The sequence below is a fragment of the Marmota monax genome, unplaced genomic scaffold (assembly GCF_021218885.2).
Source record: "Marmota monax isolate L192 unplaced genomic scaffold, Marmota_monax_Labrador192_F-V1.1 WCK01_AAM20220418_F8-fsc00015, whole genome shotgun sequence".
NCBI classification, from domain to species: Eukaryota; Metazoa; Chordata; class Mammalia; order Rodentia; family Sciuridae; genus Marmota; species Marmota monax.
In genome coordinates this window covers 2,464,267-2,486,341 of record NW_026692194.1, presented here as the reverse complement: position 1 = coordinate 2,486,341, position 22,075 = coordinate 2,464,267, and the positions used below count along the sequence as shown (strand labels likewise).

The 22,075-nt window shown below is 38.9% G+C and overlaps 1 protein-coding gene across 6 annotated transcripts in view; it reads left to right on the top strand.

Annotated features, from left to right (window-relative positions):
* Meis1 (Meis homeobox 1) overlaps positions 1–22,075 on the top strand; it is a 136,086-nt gene that overhangs the window by 62,905 nt on the left and 51,106 nt on the right. For all 6 annotated transcript variants that reach the window (XM_046422714.2, XM_046422723.2, XM_046422740.2 and 3 more), the window contains exon 8: positions 12,267–12,412. In XM_046422714.2, coding sequence (XP_046278670.1) covers positions 12,267–12,412 — 146 coding nt within the window. The remainder of the gene's footprint in view (positions 1–12,266; positions 12,413–22,075) is intronic.

Sequence of the window (22,075 nt, the reverse complement as noted above, 5' to 3'; positions counted from 1 at the left end):
CTGCAATCCCAGCAGCTCAGGAGGTGAAGGCAGGAGGATCACGAGTTCAAAGCCAGCCTCCGCAAAAGCGAGGTGCTGAGCAACTCAGTGAGACCCTGTCTCTAAATAAAATACAAAATAGGCCTGGGGATGTGGCTCAGTGGTCAAATGGCCCTGAGTTCAATCACCAGTACCCCAAGAAAAAGAAAAAGAAAAAAAAAGCTACAACATGATTCTACATGTTGCTAAAGTTGAGAACCATTATTGCTAATCTGGATTTCAGAAACTTTTTTAAAAATCCCATTTTTCAAGCATTCTCCTGGTAATTGAGTTGTTGAAAAAGTGAACTCTTAGATAAATAAGCACTATCCTATCTGTGTAAAAGTGTATGTATGTATACACATGCATGCCTAATAACAAACACACAAAGTACTATAGAAGTTTTAAAATAAGCAAACTTTTTTGAGGCATCATGAAAATATGTGTATGTGGGGGGTGTGTGTGTGTGTGTGTGTGTGTGTGTGTGTGTGTTTGCCTGTCTATACGGTCCCAAGTGTGACATCTGTTTTCTTTTTTCCTAAAAAAATCTATTTTCATGATTATATAGAACTTTATGCTCATTCATTAATATATGACTTATTGATATTTGGGGAGATTATTTTTTAAGTAATGGACTCACATTACTAAAAGACTTGACGAAACAGACTAGGTGCTGGTTCTCAAAAGGCTTTCTGAGCTGTTGATTCAAAATAAAACTTAATGACTTCGACACTGTCTTACCTTTGCATTTCCAAGTGTATTTTCTTTATTTTCTTAGAAACAAAGTTGGGGGATTTCCATTTTGTTTTACTGTTAGTGCAATATGTAGATTTCAGTAATATTTTGCAGCATACTCACATCCTGAAGTTTCTAAGACTCTATTAAGAAGTTATGCTGTTTTTGCAGGGATTTTCCATGGTGTTTAGTTGTAAAAAAAAAAAAAATGCTGAATGGATGAAAAAAAGAGTAAGATCTCTCTCTCTCTCTCTCTCTCTCTCTCTCTCTCACTCTCTCACTCTCCTCTCCTCCCCACCCCCATTCATCACTGCTGTTTGTCCTCTGTGTGTAGGCAACTAATTTACTATTGTTCCCCTGAGGGGAATTCAAGTCAAAAAGTCATATTCAATTATTAGAAAAAGGTATTTCTATCTTAAAAAATGAAATACAGGCAGGTGTGATGGTACACGCCTATAAACCCAGCTACTCAGGAGGCTGAGGCAGGAGGATGGCAAGTTCAAGGCTAGCCTGGACAACTTAGCAAGAACCTTTCTCAAAAACAGAATGAAAAGGCTGGGGTGGGGTGGGGGCAATGGTGTAGTTCAGTGATAGAGCATTCCTGGGTTCAATTTTTGGTAGCAGCCCACCCCACCAAAAATGTTCATCTGATTTTTTTAGTAAATGTCGTATCTGTCCAAAGTACCCTATTTGTATGAACACTTATATAGATAAATCTTAAGCAGACTATAAATGTGAATACTGACCCACTCTAATGCACAATGCTTACATTTTATAAATTTAGGGAGTCCCCTGTCTTCATTTAATTTCCTCAAGTGCACATTAAGATTTTGAAAAAAAAATTCTGTTCCATAAAGATTTAGTAAATATTTTCATTCTGGGTCTCAGTTATTATGTTGAATGCTTTCCAAATTTTTCACCCAGTTACGTTTTATACATTATTTGTGTTGACAGTGAAGAATCCTGAAGTGATAGAAGCTTAATCGAATGCACTATTTATAGTGAGGAAGTTATTCCAAATTTATTTCAACAGGCTGGCAATCTCTGACATAAACACCCAAATTATGAATGACCTACATATATACACAGATATTCAACCTAGATCTCTGGCTTGTATTCTCGCTGTGTTACATCCATGGAATCATTAACTGTCATGACAATTTCTGTAAAAACCTTGGAGTGTTTAGAGACACCTGGCCTCCCAAATCTAGGCAGGAGTAAAGTGGGGGGATGGTAAACTGGGGTGCGTGATGGGGACAAGGGATGGGATGTAATGATCAGTTTGAAAAGACACTGGGCTCTTTTGTGAGAATGGCATCTGTTAATTAAAAAATAAAATAAAACCAAACCAAACTCTCTTCCCCAACACAAGCTGTATGTTGCTTATTTACTTTGCCTAAAATTCTGCCATTTAAAGACTCAGATTCATTTGCATTCACACATCTGTTTTTTAAAAATGCCCCATGCTTCTGGGAAGTTGAAAAGAACATCAGTTATTCCTTCCTCATCTAAATTGGTCTTTTGGATGGCTTTCCACTGAAAGTTGGGCTTAGGTCAACAATCCTAAAAGGATGGGCATTTTTTTGTTGTTGTTGGGAAGTGATGGGGGTTAATTCAGAGCAGGAGAAGAATAGGCCCAGGTGGGAGGGCAAGAGCCTCCTCTAGGTAAGTGTTGTATACCTGGAAACTCCAGGAAGGGGGTGCTGTAGAGAGAGACAGAAAAGGAACGCTGCAAGCAATTACACATGTTCTCATATTTTCCTAAGCTGCTTCTCTCTCTCTCTCTCTCCTCCTCCTCCCACCCCAATTCATCACTCTATTTGTCCTCTGTATGTAGGCAGCTCTATGCATTCTGTGCACCTGAATATGAGAAGAAACTCAACTTCCTCCTTATTCCTGTTCTTTTTGACTCCTTACACTCAGGGCTCAGATGTCATCTGGAACTTCGTTTACTTACTGAATTACTTTGCCTTTGCCAGGCTGGCCTTTGGACCTAACGTCATTCATAGCTTGCCTCTTCTATGTGAAAATGTGTTCTAAATGTCCTGGATACCTATTTACCAGTTGACGTCAGGATGTAACGCATGTCTAGCCAGGAACAGTGATGCACGTCTGCAATCCCACCAGCTCAAGAGGCTGAGGCAGGAGGATCTCCTGTTTGCCACAAGCTTCAGCAACTTAGTGAGACTCTGTCTCAACATAAAAATTAGAAAGGACTGGGGATGTAGTTCAGTGGTAAAGGGACCCTGGGTTCCATAAATAAATAGAAATGATTCACTAAATAGCAAGAATATTTCTACAAGAAAATTTCTATCCAAAACAAAATAAACAAACAAACAAACAAAACAGTCATGTGTTAACATGTATCTTAATTGGAGACAACCTGAATGGACTCAGTGAGTTTCTATTGTCCCTCATTCTTCAATCTTAGTTTAAAAATGGGGGATGTGTTAGTGAGCTTTCCATTGCTGTGACAAAAATACTTGACAAGGACAATTAAGAGGTAAAAATGACCTATTTGGGCTTATGATTTTAGATGTTTGAGTCCATGGTCAGCCAGCTCCCAGGGAGAACAGCAGGTTGGCATGGCATGGCAGAGGGAAGCTGCTCACGGCAGCCAGGAAGCAAAAGTGTAAGAGGACGGGGCTGGGACCGTGGCTCAGTGGTAGAGCGCTTGCCTAGGATGTGTAAGGCCCTGGGTTCAAGTCTCAGCACCACATAAACATAAGTACAATAAAGCCCCATTGACAACTAAAAGAAAAAAAAAAGAGGAAGGGGCCAGGGTCATATGTAGATGCCGGCCATGCCCCCCAGTGACCTACTTCCTCCAGCCATGCCCCACCTACCCCCAGTTACCTCTCACTCCATCCATATATTAACCCACCAGCTGGATGATCCCGATGACGTCAGAGCCCTCATGATCCAGTCGTCTGACTTCTGACCGCTGCTGCTTTGCCTAACACTTAACTTTTGGGGGGACATTCCAGATCTAAACTGTAACAGAGGATGTTAGGTTGAACTGGAAAGAGACACGGAGGAGTGAGGCTTTATTTGATCTAATTTAGGTACTGTTAGGGAGAGCATGGGAGCGGACACCCATAGCTCCGCAGAAATACGCTGATAGGTCCAGACTCTCAGCGCCATAGGGACAGACACCCACAAGGCCCTGTGTGTTCTCGCCTCTCCTGTCTCCCCTAACCCATCTTGTTCCACTTTCCCGGGTTCCAGTGCTGTGGTTGTTTTGCCACACAAGTCCTTGGTGCCGTCTGTTCCAGGTGTCTGGAGCACTCTCCTCTGCCCTCTGTCTTAGGCTGCCCATCACATCTAGTGGACTTTCTCCCCTCTGCTTCAGATTTCTGCTCTTGACCACACCTGTCTCAGGTGATTCCCTTTATTTCACACATTTGCTCATTTCTATTTCTTTTGGATTGAGTGTTTCATTTTGCAGTTGTACATTAATTAATGCAATTATTTTGTTTAACGTTTGTGTCGTCTAACGGGAATACTTGATGGAAACAGACTCTTTCTGATGCTCTTCACCATTTGTGTCTCTAAGTGTTTTCAGAGTGTTTGGGACATAGTAAGAGTTCACTGCATTATTGTTAAATGGATGAATAAAAATGAGTGACTGTAAATGTACAAGATGGTTCTGTGTATGGGGCTCATGTTTATTTATTTATTTGGTACCAGGGAATGAACTCAGGGGCACTCGGCCACTGAGCCACATCCCCAGCCCTATTTTGTATTTTATTTAGAGACAGGGTCTCCCTGAGTTGCTTAGTGCCTCGCTTTTGCTGAGGCTGGCTTTGAACTTGAGATCCTCCTGCCTCCACCTCCCAAGCCACTGGAATTACAGGCATGCGCCACCATGCCCAGTGGGGCTTATTTTTAAATGCCACATTTTTCTCTTTAGAGAAGGCGAATAGTACACTGGCAGAAAGAAGAACTTTCTACAGACTCTGATTCTCCAATTCTTAGGTTTCTGTATGTCAGAAGTCCACTGAAGGCTGTGAGCTCATTCTACTGTGGTTAAGTATTATCAATTTCTTGTCCCCATTCGACAAACCCAAATTTAACCAGAAAGGGAGAGCTTCATGGCAAACCTCCATGGGGCACATGGAGCTATTTGTTATTATAAGTGCCACAAGATGGCATTCCTAGTCTCCTCCCACACTAGTCTTAGGTCCATCTTTTCCATCAATGCTGTTGGTCTGTCTCTACCACAGGACATGTGTTGAGCTCCTTCTAGAACTTAGCCCTTTTATAGCAGGTGTCCACAGCTAACTCCTTATTTTTTTTTTCCCCCAAAAGAATCACCTCAAATTTTTCAGGAAAGCTGTGGGTAACAAAATAAAGTAACATAAGAATGCGCTCTCCTTTTCTGTTTTTCTCTAATCAATGGGAAATCACTTTGAACAAAGAAAATCAAGGAAAACGTCTGCACCTAAGGATGAGAAGATATTAATTATTTTTAAAAAATGCACATGAAAAGATAGAAAAGGGAGGCCAACGAGTTAACAGAATCCTAATGAAACTTTCAAGTCAATCATTGGATTTAGATAATTACATTTTTGTATATTAGCCTCAGATTTGGAAGTACATGAAATGTACTGTGTTTCTCTTGAGAGTGTGTAACAAGACTTAAGGAATTGAAGTGTATTTTCATATATCTGACTAGCTCCTTCTTCATGTCACCTAGGATCCTATGACATTTCATTTGTATCACAGTATCAGATACTGAAGTCCTCAGATAACCTGTTGCTGGAAAATTGCTGAGGCAGATGTGCAAAAATGCTATGGGAAAAACCAAGGAAGTCCAGAGTTCTGAGGGTTTTTATATTTATCACCAGATGTTTACAGTGTGGGTCTGGAGTTTGAGCTCAGGCCCAAATTATCTGCTTTAGGTAATTGAGGTTCTTTGCTGTGGTAAAACTGGAAGATGTGTCAAGGGGGAAAAATAAGTAATTCATTGGGAAACATGCAGAAGGAAACAGCCTTTGCTTTATTTTGTAAAGCTGAGCTCGAAAGAAAATGCACAAACAGCAAAATATTTTAGGTAAATCATTTTAAGTGACAATTACAGGAAGTAGTGGTATATTTTTTGAAAGACTATTGTAAATGTTATAAATAATTCTAATATTTTAATTGTCAGTACTTTCTTTGTCCAAGATAGGCTTAAGTTTCCAAGGAAACATCCTAGCTCTGGTGAATGCATTTCTTTTATGTTTTCTGATAGTTGTTTCTCGAATTTCATTGGTGAACCTTTTTCAAGAGTCTGATTTATACACGTCTCAAAAAGAAATGTAACAGGTGGAAACTGAAATTACGGCTTTTCTCCTCCACACAGAAAAAAAAAAATACAGTCATGCATTTATTCTTTCATTTAACAAGCAACGCACAAGTTGTAACCTTTACACCAGGGTAACACTGGGGTTAGGGAACAGAGAGGTATATGACTTGGTCCCTGCTTTCAGATCCTATGATCAAGTCAAGAGGATATATCCAGAAGTCAATATTGTCTTAGTCAAGTACAATGCACAGAGGATAGAGAAATTTCAGGAGAAGAAAAATCACTCTGGAGTGTGTGTGTGTGTGTGTGTGTGTGTGGTGGGGGGTGTCACTAAATCAGCCAGAGTCCAGCTAATGTATCTTACAGGATATGGCAGTTGAGCAGAGCATTAAAGGTCACCAAGAAGTCTACCATGTTGTTGGGGAAGGAAGAGAAGGTTGCCCTGGGGTGAGGGACTAGCACAAGAAAATGCCAGGAGATTTGGAAAACTCTGCATGGGGTGATGAGAACATGGGGTAGGCTCAGGATCAGGTGAGAGGGGAATACCTAGACATATAGGGACTTGGCAACAGCTAGGCTACAAACACACCCGAGAGAGAGAGAGATCCTGAAAGGCCCTCCATGCCAGGCTGCAAAGTGTGACCTTTATCCTGAAGGCTAAGGGGAGCCACAGAAGGATTTTAAGAGCCAGGGTGATATGAGCAGATATGTGCTTTGGAAAAATGATTCTGGCAGCCATAATACATTCTAAATGAAGACAAAAACCTCTCCTTAAGATCTCTGAAGTATTCTAGCTGGTTCCTGAGGAAGGGCTGTCTGTAAATCTTACCACTTATCCTCTTAACATAACATAGAAACATTATCCCACCTGACTTCTGGCTAACTAGACACCACCAGGAGCTGGAGAAGTGGGTTTGGGGAAATTTTTACATTTTTCCAAACCAATCCTGCATAGGCCTCTACAAAGGAAACCCAGCCTTTTCACATTGAGGAGAAATTTGTGCCAGCAGCCACTAGAAAAGCAGGAACATTCTACACACTACTTTAGGGGCAAGTGCCATATTTTCTCATTGTAGATATGCTATGGGAGAAAAGAGAAAAAGGCTCCCTACTATAGTGCTTTCTTTTTGTCAGCAATCACAATATGGGACAACATTCCTGTTTGCCTGAAAATTAGCCACCTGACAACCTGAGCTATGCATTCACAAGCGTGCTTTTGAACCGACCGCTTAGACCACTTTCAATGTAAAGCAGAAGGTACTCAGTGTTGAAGGCTACAGTTATGGATGTTGTAAGAAACACTCCATTCTGAAACACAGCAAGCGGGGGGAAAGTCAAGGTCAAAGACAAGATAGAACCCCAAATTATGAGGCTTCCATACAAAGATGTCATAGAAAAGAGTCTTGAATCCATGGTGGCTTCCAGTTGGCTTCTAGCAAAACAAGAGGGTCCACAACCTTACATATTCATTTGCCCTGATGGTTGAAAGTTCATATCCCTAATGAGGAGCCTTGTCTCTCCAACAGAGGGCCCTGTGACAGACTCTCCGCTTTATTTTTACCTGATGGCCCAATGACACCAAGAGTTCTGATCAGTTGTGATGTAAATCTTGGGCACTTTTGGGGGTTTTGTTCTTGCCTCACTCCCAGTAAGTTTTGGGGACTGGCAGCCCTGGGGCGGGGAAATTAGTAGGGATAGAAAAATGGGAGCAGAGCTTTGACCTGCCAGAGAGGAGCCCCTGCTGACACGGTCAGTCTGACCCATTGAATGGCCTGAATACGATAAATGCCGCTTTATCCCTCCTTGAAAGGCAGGAGATAGCACAGTCTAAATGCCCGGGCATGCTTAAATAGGCGACTCGGGATGTTTGAGTTGAGCGTGTTTGAAATCTGAGCTCTCTGACAGCCTGGGAGCTGCCACAGGTCACCTGCCTTGCTCCGTAGGGACAGGCCCAGGTCTCACAAGAAATTGTCCGTAGACGAATTGTAGTACAAATTCCTTTCTTTGTTGGTTGGCCTCTTTCACTAGACCATGGCCTATAAAATTTTGTAAAAACAATTCTTAAATATTATTTGAAAGGGCAAATGGCCCACGCTGAAAGGTTTGACAGTTTGACATATAGTGCATGGTTTTGATAGCTCGGAAACTGCACAGTGTGGCCAAGATTCTCCCCCTGCCTGTTAGAAGCCTGGTGTTTTTTAAATAGTGTCTTGTTGCTGTGCAGAGTTCCTTGGCTCCTCACAATCTGACAGGCAATGAGTGTGCTTCAGTGATCTTAAATCCTTTTAGACTAATTTGTGACCGAGCAGAAAAATAGCTAGCACCTTGGAATCCAGCGTCCGAAAAGCATAGAACCAGGTACTGCCAATTAAAGAGCCTTTCGGATAATCATATCAAAGCAGATCACTCCAGCCTTCTGATAACACCAGAGCCAGTGCCTAGAGAGAGAAGAGCCCAGAGTTTCACTTCAGTGAGGGGAAAGAAAGGGATTTGAGTGGCCTGGTCTCATCAGAGCCCAGGAAGTCGCAGGGAATGGATTTCTGCACTAGAATGTTACCTCTGTGCAGTCAGTGTGTGCTCAGCGCCCCACGGCTGCCTCTGCATAGCCAAAGGCCATTTCCAGGAGCCTCTGGCCCCGCAGTCACTGGCCTGCTAGTTAATTGCCACACGGACTTCATGACACATGGGCAGATAATATGACATTTTCGGTTTCTGTCACTAGCAAACGCCACAACGTCGCTTGCACTAGTTGCTAAGAAGCTGTCAGAAACCATTAGCAGTTGGCTAAAGTCGCCCTATGGCATTTCCTCATAGCATCAGCAAAACGAGCATAAATCACCCACTGGAGCCTACTGCTATCCTAATGAGGCTGTAAGCTTGTTTATGGACTAGCATCATTTTTATGATTATTTCCACCTTTTCAGTTTGCCTTCATTTGGCGGCAAGAGAAGTCAGCTCCAGGAATGAAGTCACTGCTGACATTTTACAAATGTGGTTCAGAGCTGCTGCCTGCTGCCGTGTGGTCGGCCGGCGGTTCTCCAAGTTTGTTTAGTGATCTTAAAAATAAAAAAAAAGGAAATAAATCCTCTGGAGACCGCATAGAGGTGACTGTATCAAATTGCAGAGTGAATGGAAATGCTAAAGGTACAATTGACCATTGAGACTCTCCTCTGAGGTCGAGACGTTCCGAGATCAATTTTCAATTTTCGAAAGTGGAAGAGGTTAAACAATTTATTAAAATCTATGAAAGTGTTTGCTTTTAGAATAGTCTGTTTTATTATGCTCTTCTCCTTCCCCATCGTCTCCGTTTCCCTGACTGTGTCGGAAAGGAGCAGGGTTTATTGTTCTAGGCTTTTCTGAACATGCACCAGTATTTACACTGGATTGAAAGCATTTGCTTCCAATGAAAATCTTGTCTTAGATTACAACCCAGCAGTGTAATTTCCCTCCCAGATGGGAGTAAAGTAGCTGTATTTGCCTAAAAACAGTAGGAAGAACAAACTGTGCATTAAGCCAAGGCTGTTTTTGGCTTGAGCTAATGATGTAATAGAAACCTTTTATTTGGGAGAGGTCACTGCCAGGGACTGAAGGGGGTGATCTGGCTCCTGCTTGAAAGGTTTCTCCATTGTATCTACATAAGTCTTCACTTAAAAAATTCTGTTCCTAATGCTTCTGCTTTCATACAGCAGAAATAAACAGGAAAGGTTCTGGTGAGTGTTACACATGGAATGCAGAAAACCTTCCTCCCCTAATGGAGTATATAATTCAGGTGCCCTCAAGGCACGCTTTCAGGAATTCTTTTGCCCGAGGTAATGGGAAGCTAAGGCTGCTTTAAGGCCTTGATTATCTATTGATGCACAAAGCTGGAAAAAAGTCATCTCCACTGGATTATAGTAGATATTTCCATAAATTATCAATGAATTCTCTTCTAGGCAGGCGCTAGGCATTGCTTGCTAAATTAATCTGAAGGGGTTTGAGATGGATAAAAAGGCTATTTTTTTTTTAAAGGTGGAAAACAATCATGAGAGGTGGGGAAAAACAGTATTGTTAGGTTAGAAGCTTTTCATTTTTAATCAATGATCAAGTCATATATTTCTTTTCCTTGGTTACCTTTTGCATATTGAAAGTGGATTAGCCCATTGAAAATTTAAATGCTGAGGGTTGTTTTCATTTCTCATGTTTCTTTAATGAATTGTTATTTTATATGGTGAATTGCTTCTCTGTATAAAAAGCCTCTTTAAATACTGGACTTTCAAAGAATTTATTAGGCAAACCCAAGGGGACTTGTCATAAAACACTTGGTTATGCAAATAAAGACTTGGGTAGGCTGGAAGGGAGCATTGATTTAGGGATGAGGTTGTCTGGTCCAGAATGGACCCCAGCAGCTCCACATCCAGCCACATGACCTTGAGCCAGTCACCAAACACAGGACTTTCTTCTCTGATGAAGTGATGGCTTTGGGTTGGGGGGTCCTCATGATCTCTTCCAGTAAGGGTCCAGACTGTGATTCTGTGGACCTTTAACAACATAGATCACTTAAAATACGGTGAAATTATGGATTGTAAACCAATAAAAGTTTAAATTCAGAAGCTGTGCAAAAGTTTGGCATTTGTGGCATATGCTACAATAATAGTAGAAATGTTGACATTAGTTCCTCACCCAACAAAGTTTTCCAACTTCAGCTCAGCTCAAGTCAAGGCAATTGAAAACACATAAAATAAAATAAAAATGTGGGTCATTTTTCTTTTTTTTCTCAAGGGCGGGGGTTGGGTTTCCTGAGGGAGCTATTACAAATAATTGAGTTTTAACATAACTACTGTAGGTTAGACTGGCATAACTGAAAATGAAATAGAGAATTCTTTTTGGATGTAGGACCTCAAGAAAAGAAATGGGAAATAGAGAAGTTCATGAAGCCATGTAAATGAATCTGAAGCTAGTTCTTATGTCTAGTCACGGGGAAATCTGTCTTACCACAGTTAGCAGGTTCTTTGGACTCTACGGATTGCCCTCCAATAACTTTTTTAACTAGAGGAATGTGCTCTGGGGTCTATTTGTTATCTCATTTCTAAGCCTGGCTCCTGTAGCTCTTCTTTTCTGGACCCAGATCAACCAGTCCATTTCTAAAAGGCAGAGGCATCCATGGAGACCAGGGCCCTAGGTGGCTCACTGGAGGGGGATGTTTGACAGAAGCTTTGATACTTATTAATGTAGTGGGTCGAGTCCATTATTGTTTTCCCTTTTGACTTTGGTACCAAGACAAAAAAAAAATAGCTACTTCCATTTGGATCTTGTGACTTATTTTCGACACTGATTATATGGATGGAAATTTTATATTTTTTCTTGTTAAATGTGGCATAATAAAAGGAGTACTATTTTTTTTTTATTTTGTTGCATCACAGAGCCAAAATATATTCTATAAGAAACAGTTTAAATGTTATTAAAAAAAATGGAAAAATAGGATCCAATATAGAAGACTAGATTACCAAGTGACTTCAGGATGCAAAAAAATTTAAATCTAGAAGACATTTTAGAAACTGCCTGGATTACTAATGTAATGTAATTCCAACTTAACTATTCATTTAGCATAACTTTATTTGATTTAAATAGTGGTTGTTTTCTAATTTAAAAACCATTTCAGGGGGTTTTTCCCTTATAAAACCGGATGCTCTTCCCTAAGAAAAATTCTATTCTATTTGAAGCATTCCTATGTCAAAGTTCTTATATGATGGATTACCTACATTTCCCTGTCCTAGTTTAACCAGTCTTAAGATTGGTGGAAATAGTTGATATCTTAAATGCATCTTCTCACAAGTTGATGTCGATGACTGTATGTGGAATTTGAATACCCAGGCAGCAACAGTTCATGACTACCGCCATATTTAACTCCCTAGTAGAGTTAGACAGTCTCAATGAGTCTCAGCTATGCAGATTGGAATGATTACCATGGCAACAAAGCCACTAAAGAGATTGGCTATTTCCCTCCATTCCCTTTGACCTTTAGCACTGTTCTTTGGAAGAAGTTCTTTAGACCTGATTACTTTTGAGCCTAGGCCTTGTTCTTTCTCTTTTGTCTCAAAAAAAAAAAAAAAAAAAAAGAAAAGTACCAAAGAAACTATTAATCATTTAAATTGCTCTTTTGGTTTTGTTTATATCCAAAGGCATTCTATTTGAATAAAGCATGTCAAGGTAGCATCAGTCAAAATTTGATTCACTATGTTTGCAGGTGATGGCTTGGACAACAGTGTAGCTTCCCCCAGCACAGGTGACGATGATGACCCTGATAAGGACAAAAAGCGTCACAAAAAGCGTGGCATCTTTCCCAAAGTAGCCACAAATATCATGAGGGCGTGGCTGTTCCAGCATCTAACAGTAAGTGGATTCTAAATGACATATGTAAACTAAATATGGACAATGAACCAGTTTTGATAGAAAAATAAATGATCCCTCTGGACTTGAAATATTTCTTAAATCACTGTGTTCGCACAGTTTTTGCAAAGTGTTAGCACTTGTTTCCTAGTTACGTACCCCACATGAGGAGTTTTCTTTGAAGTTCGCTATTGCAATTTTGTTAACCTCTGTAAGTTATAAGGTTTAGGAGTTCATGTGCACTTGTGATTTTAAGTGTGTGTGTTAATGATGTTGCTTTTCTAAAGTGTGACCCTGAAGTATTTAAAAGAAAGTTAGTCAAACCCTAGAGAGAATGACTTAATATCTTCAGTGAATAGCTTTAGTGGACCTTTACAGTGAACAGTCCACAAAAATTTAAATCATGTTGCAATGGCAAGATGATCGCATAATTTGATGTTAAGTGGCTTGAGAGCACCAGCTTCCATTACAAAACACTCATGTGAGTCAGAGTTCCCAGTGAAAGTTGTCCCTGCATTTAGAACTGTAAAGGAAAACAGCAATATACAGTCAGCTCTTCCTGTGTAGTCCCTTGTGACTTTTCAAGTAGAGTAACAGTTTATATTGTCTGTGTGAGTATTGCTGTTTTCACTGCAGGAATTCTCCTGGAGATGTGAGAAACTGGAAATTTGGGGCTTTATACCACCAGGGGATTTATTTTGTTTGGGTATTGTTCTGAATGAATTTCATGTTCAAAATATTTATAATCATAATATTTTGGTGGATATTTTTGTAAGTGCATACGGATTTGATGACATCTGAGGAGGGAGACAAAAACGAAAATTTATGGATAAAATAACATTTTAAAAATCAGCAAAATTGTTGACCAGGGGATTTTCAATATAAGGGACAAGTGATGGATTTAGACAGGCTGTAGCCCAGCTGCATAGATGAATGAATGTTAAAAACTCAACTTTTTTATTCATGTCAGGAGCAAATCCTTTATGTTACTATTTTTAGCCTACTTTGCTTTTCTTAAAGTCATTTCCCATCCCACCCATGACCCCTTAGATATTGAGGTTCATTCTGCATTGTTACAAACATGTCCAGAACCTGTTGACCTCATTCCCTTGCCTGCTTTCTAAGCCATGCTCCTCAGTGAGTTGTCTTGGGACAGGGAGGGAAACCTAGGGGAACACTGAAGGCCACTTTGGTTCTGCTTCTCTGGATAGAAGTTGAGCCTCCAATAATTCTCAAGGTATAAATTAATCCTTATGTTCCAGCATTGGTGAATCAAATGAAAACCGAGAGCAGTAGAAGTAAAATAATAATAATAATGATAATAATAATAATAATAATTCTTTCTTTCTCTTCTTCCCACCATGATTCCCGATAGTATCTTGACTATGCTGAGCATTTTTGAATGAACTTGAGGGCTTGGTGAATGCTGGAAGTTAGTCTAGGATTCAGATTGTTTTACCTGTTATAATTTTGGTATCATATTAAGTTCACCTAAAATCTGACTCAGGTACCATTACTCATCTGCCACTTGTTGCATGTAGGAAGAAGGTATTCTCAGATCTGCCTCATGCAAGTTTCCTATTGAGGTTTATCAATCACTGTTGAACTTGGGGGAAGGAGAACTAGGGTGTGCAGGTCATGCCATGAAAAACAATAGTATGACATTTAGAGGAAAAGTGGCAATAGGTCAAAGGTACACATGCCAGGATGCTATTTCCTCACTAGCTAACCTGCTCTTGAGTGAGGGGATCGAATCAGGATGAGCCTGAAGTCACAACCAGACTATTTCTATTTCTTAACCGAACAGGAAAAATGAATGGATTTCTTCAGCCCCATCTCAATCAGCAGGGGAGCTTTGGCTTTACTTGAAACTGAGATGCCCCTGAATAAAATATAATCAAATATTAGTTCAGACAGAATCAGGAGAGAGAGAGAGAGAGAGAGAGAGAGAGAGAGAGAGAGAGAGAGAGAGAGAGAGAGAGAGAAGCAAGTTTTTTATTCATCTGCCAGATTTTCCATTTTTCTAGGCTGTACCCTTGCGAAAAACCTTGCAGAGAGCTATATTATCTTTTTAAAAAAACAAAAATCCTTTCTAACATTGTGATTATACCTGGATTGCAATGCTTATGTGGACTATGCATTACTGGGGCAATCGTAAGAGAAATTATTCATGAGCTGCCTGATTTCTTAAGGCCTGGCTAATTGCCTACAGTTTTAGAGTCTTTGCTGGCCTGTGTCACTGCCCTGGAAGAGGAAGTCCATGCCTCCATGTCTCTCTGGCTTTCTATGAGTGTTCATAGAAGTTGCCTTGTGGAGTCCATTGGATATTTGAACCCTCCTTGCCCACGTCAATGCCATCTGCTCAGACAGAAATATTGATAACAGTCTGAAAGAGCTAATTGCTCTCAGAACATCGTCTAAAAAAAACAAGGTAGAGATATAAAATATTCACACCATTCCTTCCCCCAAAGAGAAAAATTCCCTCCCTCCTCTTAATTGCAAGAGCAAATAAATTCCCATTTACAAAGAACACCCTCCCTTTTGTTTTGTTATTCTCCTTAAATGAATGCCTGATCTTCATTGATACATTTTTCATCAAGAGCTCCTTCCAAAACATTCTATGGAATAAAAAATACTATAGATATCAAAGAGGTTTTTCTTGTCATTGTTGTTGATTGTCCAGATATGAGTACTGACATCTCATTCTAATCCATTAGTAACTTTATTTCAAGTTCTGAGAGACTTTCAGGGATACATGATTCATTAGGAAGACTGAACACATTTTAAATAATCACATCATTGCTATGTGATTTTTGCAGTTTATCTAGAAAATCCTTTCTGAAATTTTGCTGGATAATAAAAGAACAATTGAAACTATGGCTAATTAAAACAATAGCGATAACCATTGATTGACAAATTGTAAATGAATCTTTTTTTTTAAATGCCAAAAGGCATACTCTAAAGCCTCACATACCTTATTGAAAGCAAATTGCTATTTTTTTTCTTTTTGAAATAAATGGATCAATCTTTTCATTGAGTTTATTCAGTTAAAAAAAATCTGCCCATGAAAGGGCTTTCAAGCATTTGTGTGTTAGAAGAGTAGAATAGGCCCTGAATAAAAACCTTTCTGGATTTGCACCCCAGCTGCATGAGAAGAAAAATGTGCTGGTCTGTAGTTATCCACAGGTAGATTTAATCAGTAGCACATTTTACTACTCCAAAGAGAGAACTGAAAGCTCATTCTTGGACTCGAAGTCTCTAGCAAGCTAAACTGCACATACTTGTGTATAATGAAAACAATAAAAGAAAAGGAAACAAGTTTTAAACTTTGGTGATTATGGAGTAAAAGGAAATTTCAGTGCAGTATATTCCCAGCTTCGACTTAGTTGAACATTTGCCAGTGTTGATAAGTAGAGAAGTTCTCTTCAAAGAAAAGATTCCCTGGAATTGAAAAGAATGACTGGCATGATTTAGATAATAAGAGAGAATTCAAAGAAAATAAAAGCATGTATTAATAGAAATGCTTGCATTTGCCTGAAGAGAAATTATTGCAAACAATTAAAAAGTACTTAATATTTGCATATGAGTCATTGTATCGTCACAATCCATTCAGGGACTTATGTCACATCAAGGTGTGTGGTGTGTGTGTGTGTGTGTGTGGTGTCCCTTCTTGAGGGCGTTATTCCAGTTGTAAACAGCCTACTATGTCATAATACTTAAGCTATGTAAGTATGTAAACAGCCTACTATGTAAACAGCCTACTATGTCATAATACTATGTCATAATACTTTGTGACGCAATGTGGCAGAAAAACCGGTAATATGCAAAGCACTTTCATATTACCGGTTTTTCTGCTACATTGCGTCACAAAGAAGTGTATTCAAGGACCTAGTGAAAAATTAGGAAAAGAAATAAATTTAATGTTTAAAGTACAAATCAAAGATCTTTCTTCTTTTTTGTTTGCCTACCCGATCATATTGCAGTTTTCAATATAATCTAAGTGGAGAAGAGGTTAATGTGGTTCTTATTTAAAATATGCAGAGACTATTTTTCTGCATGAAGCCACTGTGTGTGTCTCAGGAATCCTGAAAGTTAGGGGCAGTGGAGATATTTAAAATGTATACCTGCAGATTCAAATGAAAAAAGCATTCAAGAGTCAATATTTGGCATGGACCAATAGGAGAGGGGACCCTGAAGGTTAATGGGGGAAGAGGTGATCCAGAAGGTTATTATGGGGAGGCAATCCAGAAGATTACTGGGGGAAAGTGATCCAGAAGGTAAAATAATTTTTTATTCACATTTCCTCCAACCCCCCCATCTTTTCATTCATCTTGAGGATCCCCTTGGTTTAAACCTGACAATTGAGACAAAGTTTATTTCTGAGTCATACACATATATTTACTGTGTGTTTTTGTTTCTTTTCAATTTTTTTTTTTTGCATGTGAACTTGTAGCCTGGAAAATATTTGTGTGTGTGTGTGTGTGGCCAAATTTATGTCTTCATTTCTGATTTATAAGACTTTCCTTTATTGTGGATATAGCCAATGTGAGGGGTTGTAGAATCTTCCAGGTTGAGAATGGCGTTTCCATAGAAACACTATTAGATGAAAAGTGCCCTGCGGGTCCGCCGCTCTAAGGATGGAGTAAATGGAATTGAATTGGGAATTGAATGCTCTAGAAGAGACAGATGTTGTTTCATTGGTTTTGCTTTTGGTAACAAGATCTGTTGGAGACATCTTACTGTCATATCTCTGCCTGCGATTTTGGAAGAATTACTGTCTAACCATTATGAATTATTATGACAATGAAAAAGTAGTTCTAATTGTTATCTAGCTAACCCATTCTGTTGGTCAAAGTGAGTGAAAGGTCAGAAGATAGATAGATGGACCTATAGGTGGGCTCACAGGTAGGTAACAGAAGGCATTTATTTTCTCTTCTCCCATTTGCATTTCTCTTTCTGCCCTTCACCTCCACATTCCGTCAGCTTAAACAGTGAACATTCTTAGTGAATATTCCTTCCCTGATGGCTTTCTTCAGCCACCTGTGTCCCAAAAGATGTGAGGCAGTCCTGAGAAGCTGGTGGGGGCAGAACAGCCATATTGGTGAATTCTTGCCCGAAATGTCTGTCAGAGTAATATAGAGTATTTGAGAAAGGCTGCTCCTTCCTCAAAGTTGTCCTAACCTGCCTTGATTTTCATGTGCCTGAGCCCAGGGAAGTGATTTCTGGAGTTAGTAGGTAACTTTGACCCCTTCTTTTAGTATGTGTAATCTGCAGATGTATTTTTATATTAAAATGCTTGAAAACTAGTATAAAGGCAATTTGTCCCCTTTCAGATGTTCATGTACCATATCAAGAAGGAGCTCTTTTAAACATATGAGAGGAGGATCTTTGTCCTTATTACTTTTGCCCTTTTAAGTAGGTGTCATTTACCTTCTCCTCTGACCAAAGCTAGTACTTGCTGAAACAATCTCAGGTTTGAAATGATGAGACTCCCTCTCTTCATCTTAAAAAGATCTCTGCTACTTTGAAGATAGCATTTTTCAACTTTGATTAGATAAGGACCCTGACTACTTTTCACCCAAGTGGGAATCATTTGTCTCAGGAGGAAAATGGAACAGACTATTTAATTACTCGAAGGGATTATTGGAATGTCCTAATTCTTCTGTGATATACATCATATGAACTCTGTTTTAATCATGAAGCGGGTGGCTTCCAGATTCTGGGGCAACTGCCTTTTTTCTTTTTCTTAGCTAGTTATTGAAATCCTAATGGGATGGGTGATGAATTTTCTTAGGTCAGGTAAACTGAAAAGGCTACAGCTGGAATTCTTCACCCAGAAGAATCGGAGTTAATACTAATGATCATTGTGAATTAGAAGATCAAAGGGGAAGCGTCAGCCTGTTCTCCAAGTTGCTGCCCCAGAGGCCATTAGTGACCTGGCAGAGCTCTCTCCCAGCCTTGAGCACCTCCTACCCGGTGCAGGCCTTTCTTCCCCACTCCCAGTTATGCACCTCTGACCTGGGGTAATTACAGTCCGTTGATGAGGAGGCATTGGGAAAACAATCAAAAGTAAAAACAAAAGTCGAACTTCAAAATTGCCCATTTATCCAGGTACATAGGACTCATAAACCAATAGGCTTTGACAGGACTCTGTGTTTTTTGGATTGTGATGGAGATTTTTGAGATTTTTCATGCTGTCAAATAAATGTTTTTTATTTATTTCACTGATGATGCCTTCTCAATGGGATTATTGTAATGTCTGGCCGGCAACCCTTCTAAAATTTTCCTTTTGTTTCCAAAGCTAAAATAAAAATACACAATAGTTTGTTTTTCTCATATTCTCTCGCCCCCACCACCACCCTTTCCTTTTTTGTAGGACTAGGGATTGAGATCAGAGCTCTGTGCACGGGAAGCAAGCACTCTATCACTAAGCTATTTCCCCAGTCCCTCTGATATACTCTTAATTAGGAGAATTAAATATAAGATTAAGTTTAAAACAAAAGTGCCCACATAAGCACAATTTATTAAGTCAATGGTTTCTGATGCAGAAGACCATTTGAACACTAGCCAGCCATTTATAGACTTTAAAGTATACATCAATATCATGTCTCATTTTTATTCCAATTAATGACAATGTTTTTGAAGATAAAATACCAAACTTGATCCGCAAGTATGCAACTGCTCCTCCTCAATTGATCTTTCAGATTAAAACTGAAGCACCACAAGTGTATGTGTAAACATATACATTTAGACATACACATATGTCTATATGTGTATGCATACATCTATATATACACATACTTATATATACACACATACATATACGTGTATGCATACATCTATATATACACATATTTATATATACACACATACATATACGTGTATATGTATGTATGCACACATTTAAACTAACTCAATCAAATCCTTAGGAATTTTACTTTATCATCATCATCATCATCATTATCATCATCATCATCATCATCGTGTTACTGGGGATTGTACCCAAAACCTCACACATACTAGGCAAGCACTTTCTCACTGAGCTGCATCCCCACCCTTTTTTATATTTAAGAAAGGGTCTTGCTACATTGCCCTAGCTGGCCTCTAATTTTTGATCCTGCTGTATCAGACTCCTGAGTAATAGGGAATAGGGGTGTGCATCACAAAGCCCAGCTCAGGAACTTTATATCATATAAACCTGACTTTACTTTCTCAGTGTTTAAGATTTCTAGAAGATACCTTACCTTTAAGTATGAAGGTTTGAAAGAAAATCAGATGGTTTTGTTTCAGAATGGATTTTAGTGTAGTGTTTTGGGTTGGTTTGGTTGGTTGACTATTTTGCTAGTAGAAGTAAAATCACTATGTTAAGAAGTGTAGCAAATTTTGACTTAACTGGAGACATCTCTGTTACATCTCAGTCTTTCTTACTAAAGTATGAATGTGACTTTGGGATATTCCTACATATTTGCATGTATGCATTTTTCAGTAGGACAAATCATCTCTGAACCATTGCCATTTCTAACAAGCCTAGGTGGGAAAAGTAATCTTTTTAGTTTTTAATTATTTTTTACTTCTTTTGAGCTCCTGCATAGGCATGTTCAGGGCTCTAATTTTTCTTTCTGCTGCTGAAGCCACATGCTAAGGGGCTACCAAACATATGTCTGTTGCAGGAATCACAGAAACCTCTTGGCCATGTCCCAAGCTTACACGTCATATGCACAATGCAATGATGTTTCAAAAACAATTTTGTTGATGCTCCAAGGTAATACAAATGATAGTGATTGTGTAGATTCACATTGAAATGATTACTGGTGATGAGAGTGCTGGTGGTTCAGTGTTGCTTGCTCCTGTGTTTGCAGAGCACTGAGCTTGGTGCAGTTGGCATGGTCAGTGGACTTGATACTTCAGGGTATCAAGAATAGAGAGGAGCTCTCAAGAACTCAGATAGGACAACTCATTTTGGTGGGCCAGTACAGAGCTTCTGGAAGCAAAATATAGCTGACAGGGTTGTGCCTTGCAGTTTTTTAACTTTTAAAGACAAAAATTTTAAGTTCTTGTTTTTCTAGCCATTACAAAACATGTTCAGGCAGCCAATTATAGCCCAATGAACATGGCTTTCAATTCAAAGTATATTGCTCTATCTAAAGAAAAGTTAGACCCTAAATATTTAACTCAATGTTATAACTGTCAATACCCTAAGTTAGTTGATACTTAAAGGATACAAATGACTTTGTTTTACATTTTTTGAAATATTCTGAAATAGAGATCTTTGGTAACTATTTGAATCTAAATGTTCTGCTGGCATTATCTTTTCAGAAAAAAAAATTATGAGACAATGTATGTGCCCTTCAAATCTGTTGGTGTCTTTGCTTTTCAGTTTTTAATATTCTGTGGTTGAGCCGGGCATGGTGTTGTATGTCTGTATCCCAACTGCTTGAAAGACTGAGGCTGGGGATGGCAAGTTTGAGGCCAGCCTGGGCAACTTAGTGAGACCCTGTCTCAAATAAAAAGAGATAAGGATGTAATTCAGTGATAGTGCATACCTGGGTTCAATCACCAGCACCACCAAAAAAAAAAAGAAAAGAAAAAGAAAACTGTGGTCAGTTTATCTATTTTTACATTAACTTTGTCACTAGTATCCCTGAGTACCCAAGGGCTCTCAGTTGTCCTATGACATAGGTGGCCCCGAGAATTTGGTGTCCCAGGAAGTTTTGAGAGGTTTAGAGGCCAGGAGGTATACTTTGTTCATGTGAATGTTTATCCTAAAAAAAAAAATGATCACAAATATTTTTTCCATTGCAGTTTAAAGAAGTTTAGGAACAATTCTTACTACCACCTAAAATGAGCCAGTTTCCAACTCTCTAGGGGAGAAGCTCTACAAATATGATTTGACCTCATTTAAAAAAAAAAAAGAAACAGGATTAATTCTTGCCTACAAAATGTTATTTTTATCATTTGTTTAGACAGCAATTTAATAATTGCTTGGCTATTTTGATATTGGATCATTTTATCTTTTTAGCAGCTGAAGAAAAAATTGATCAAAAGGCTAAATAAAATCATGAGTATCTCAGTGGTGCTTTATAGATGAATTTTTTTCACATACATTTGACTCTGAAGATAAACCTGTGAGGTAGGCAGGATGAAAAAAAATGAAGTATAAAGAACTTAATGTTTTTTCTCAAGGTCAAAAGCTATGAACTGGCTGAGCTCAAACTTAAATTTCCATGTGCTTTTCCATTGAGCTGCCTCACCAACACAGGACAAATCAAATCACATTATGGGAGTTTGAGGTGTAATTATAATCTCTTGCTACAGCTATCTTAACAATAATAATAATAATAATTATTATTATTATTATTAGTTAAAAATTTGAAAATTTTGGCATAAAACCTTAGAATGCAACTAAGATTGGTTTACTGGCAACTAAGATTTTTTTCTTTTTTTTCTTTTCTGGATTCTTTCTCCAAATGTCAAATATCTGCCCTTCTAAAAGACAAAACTACGGCTATTGATAGTTTACAATAATCTTAGTGATTTCTGAATTGTTAGAATTTCAAATTTGAGACACTATTTAACTATTCCTCCTTCCTGACAGAAATATGTAAATCTCTACCCATGTCTATTACTAGCAATGTCTGATGGTGGTTTGGGGTTGAAGGATCTTTC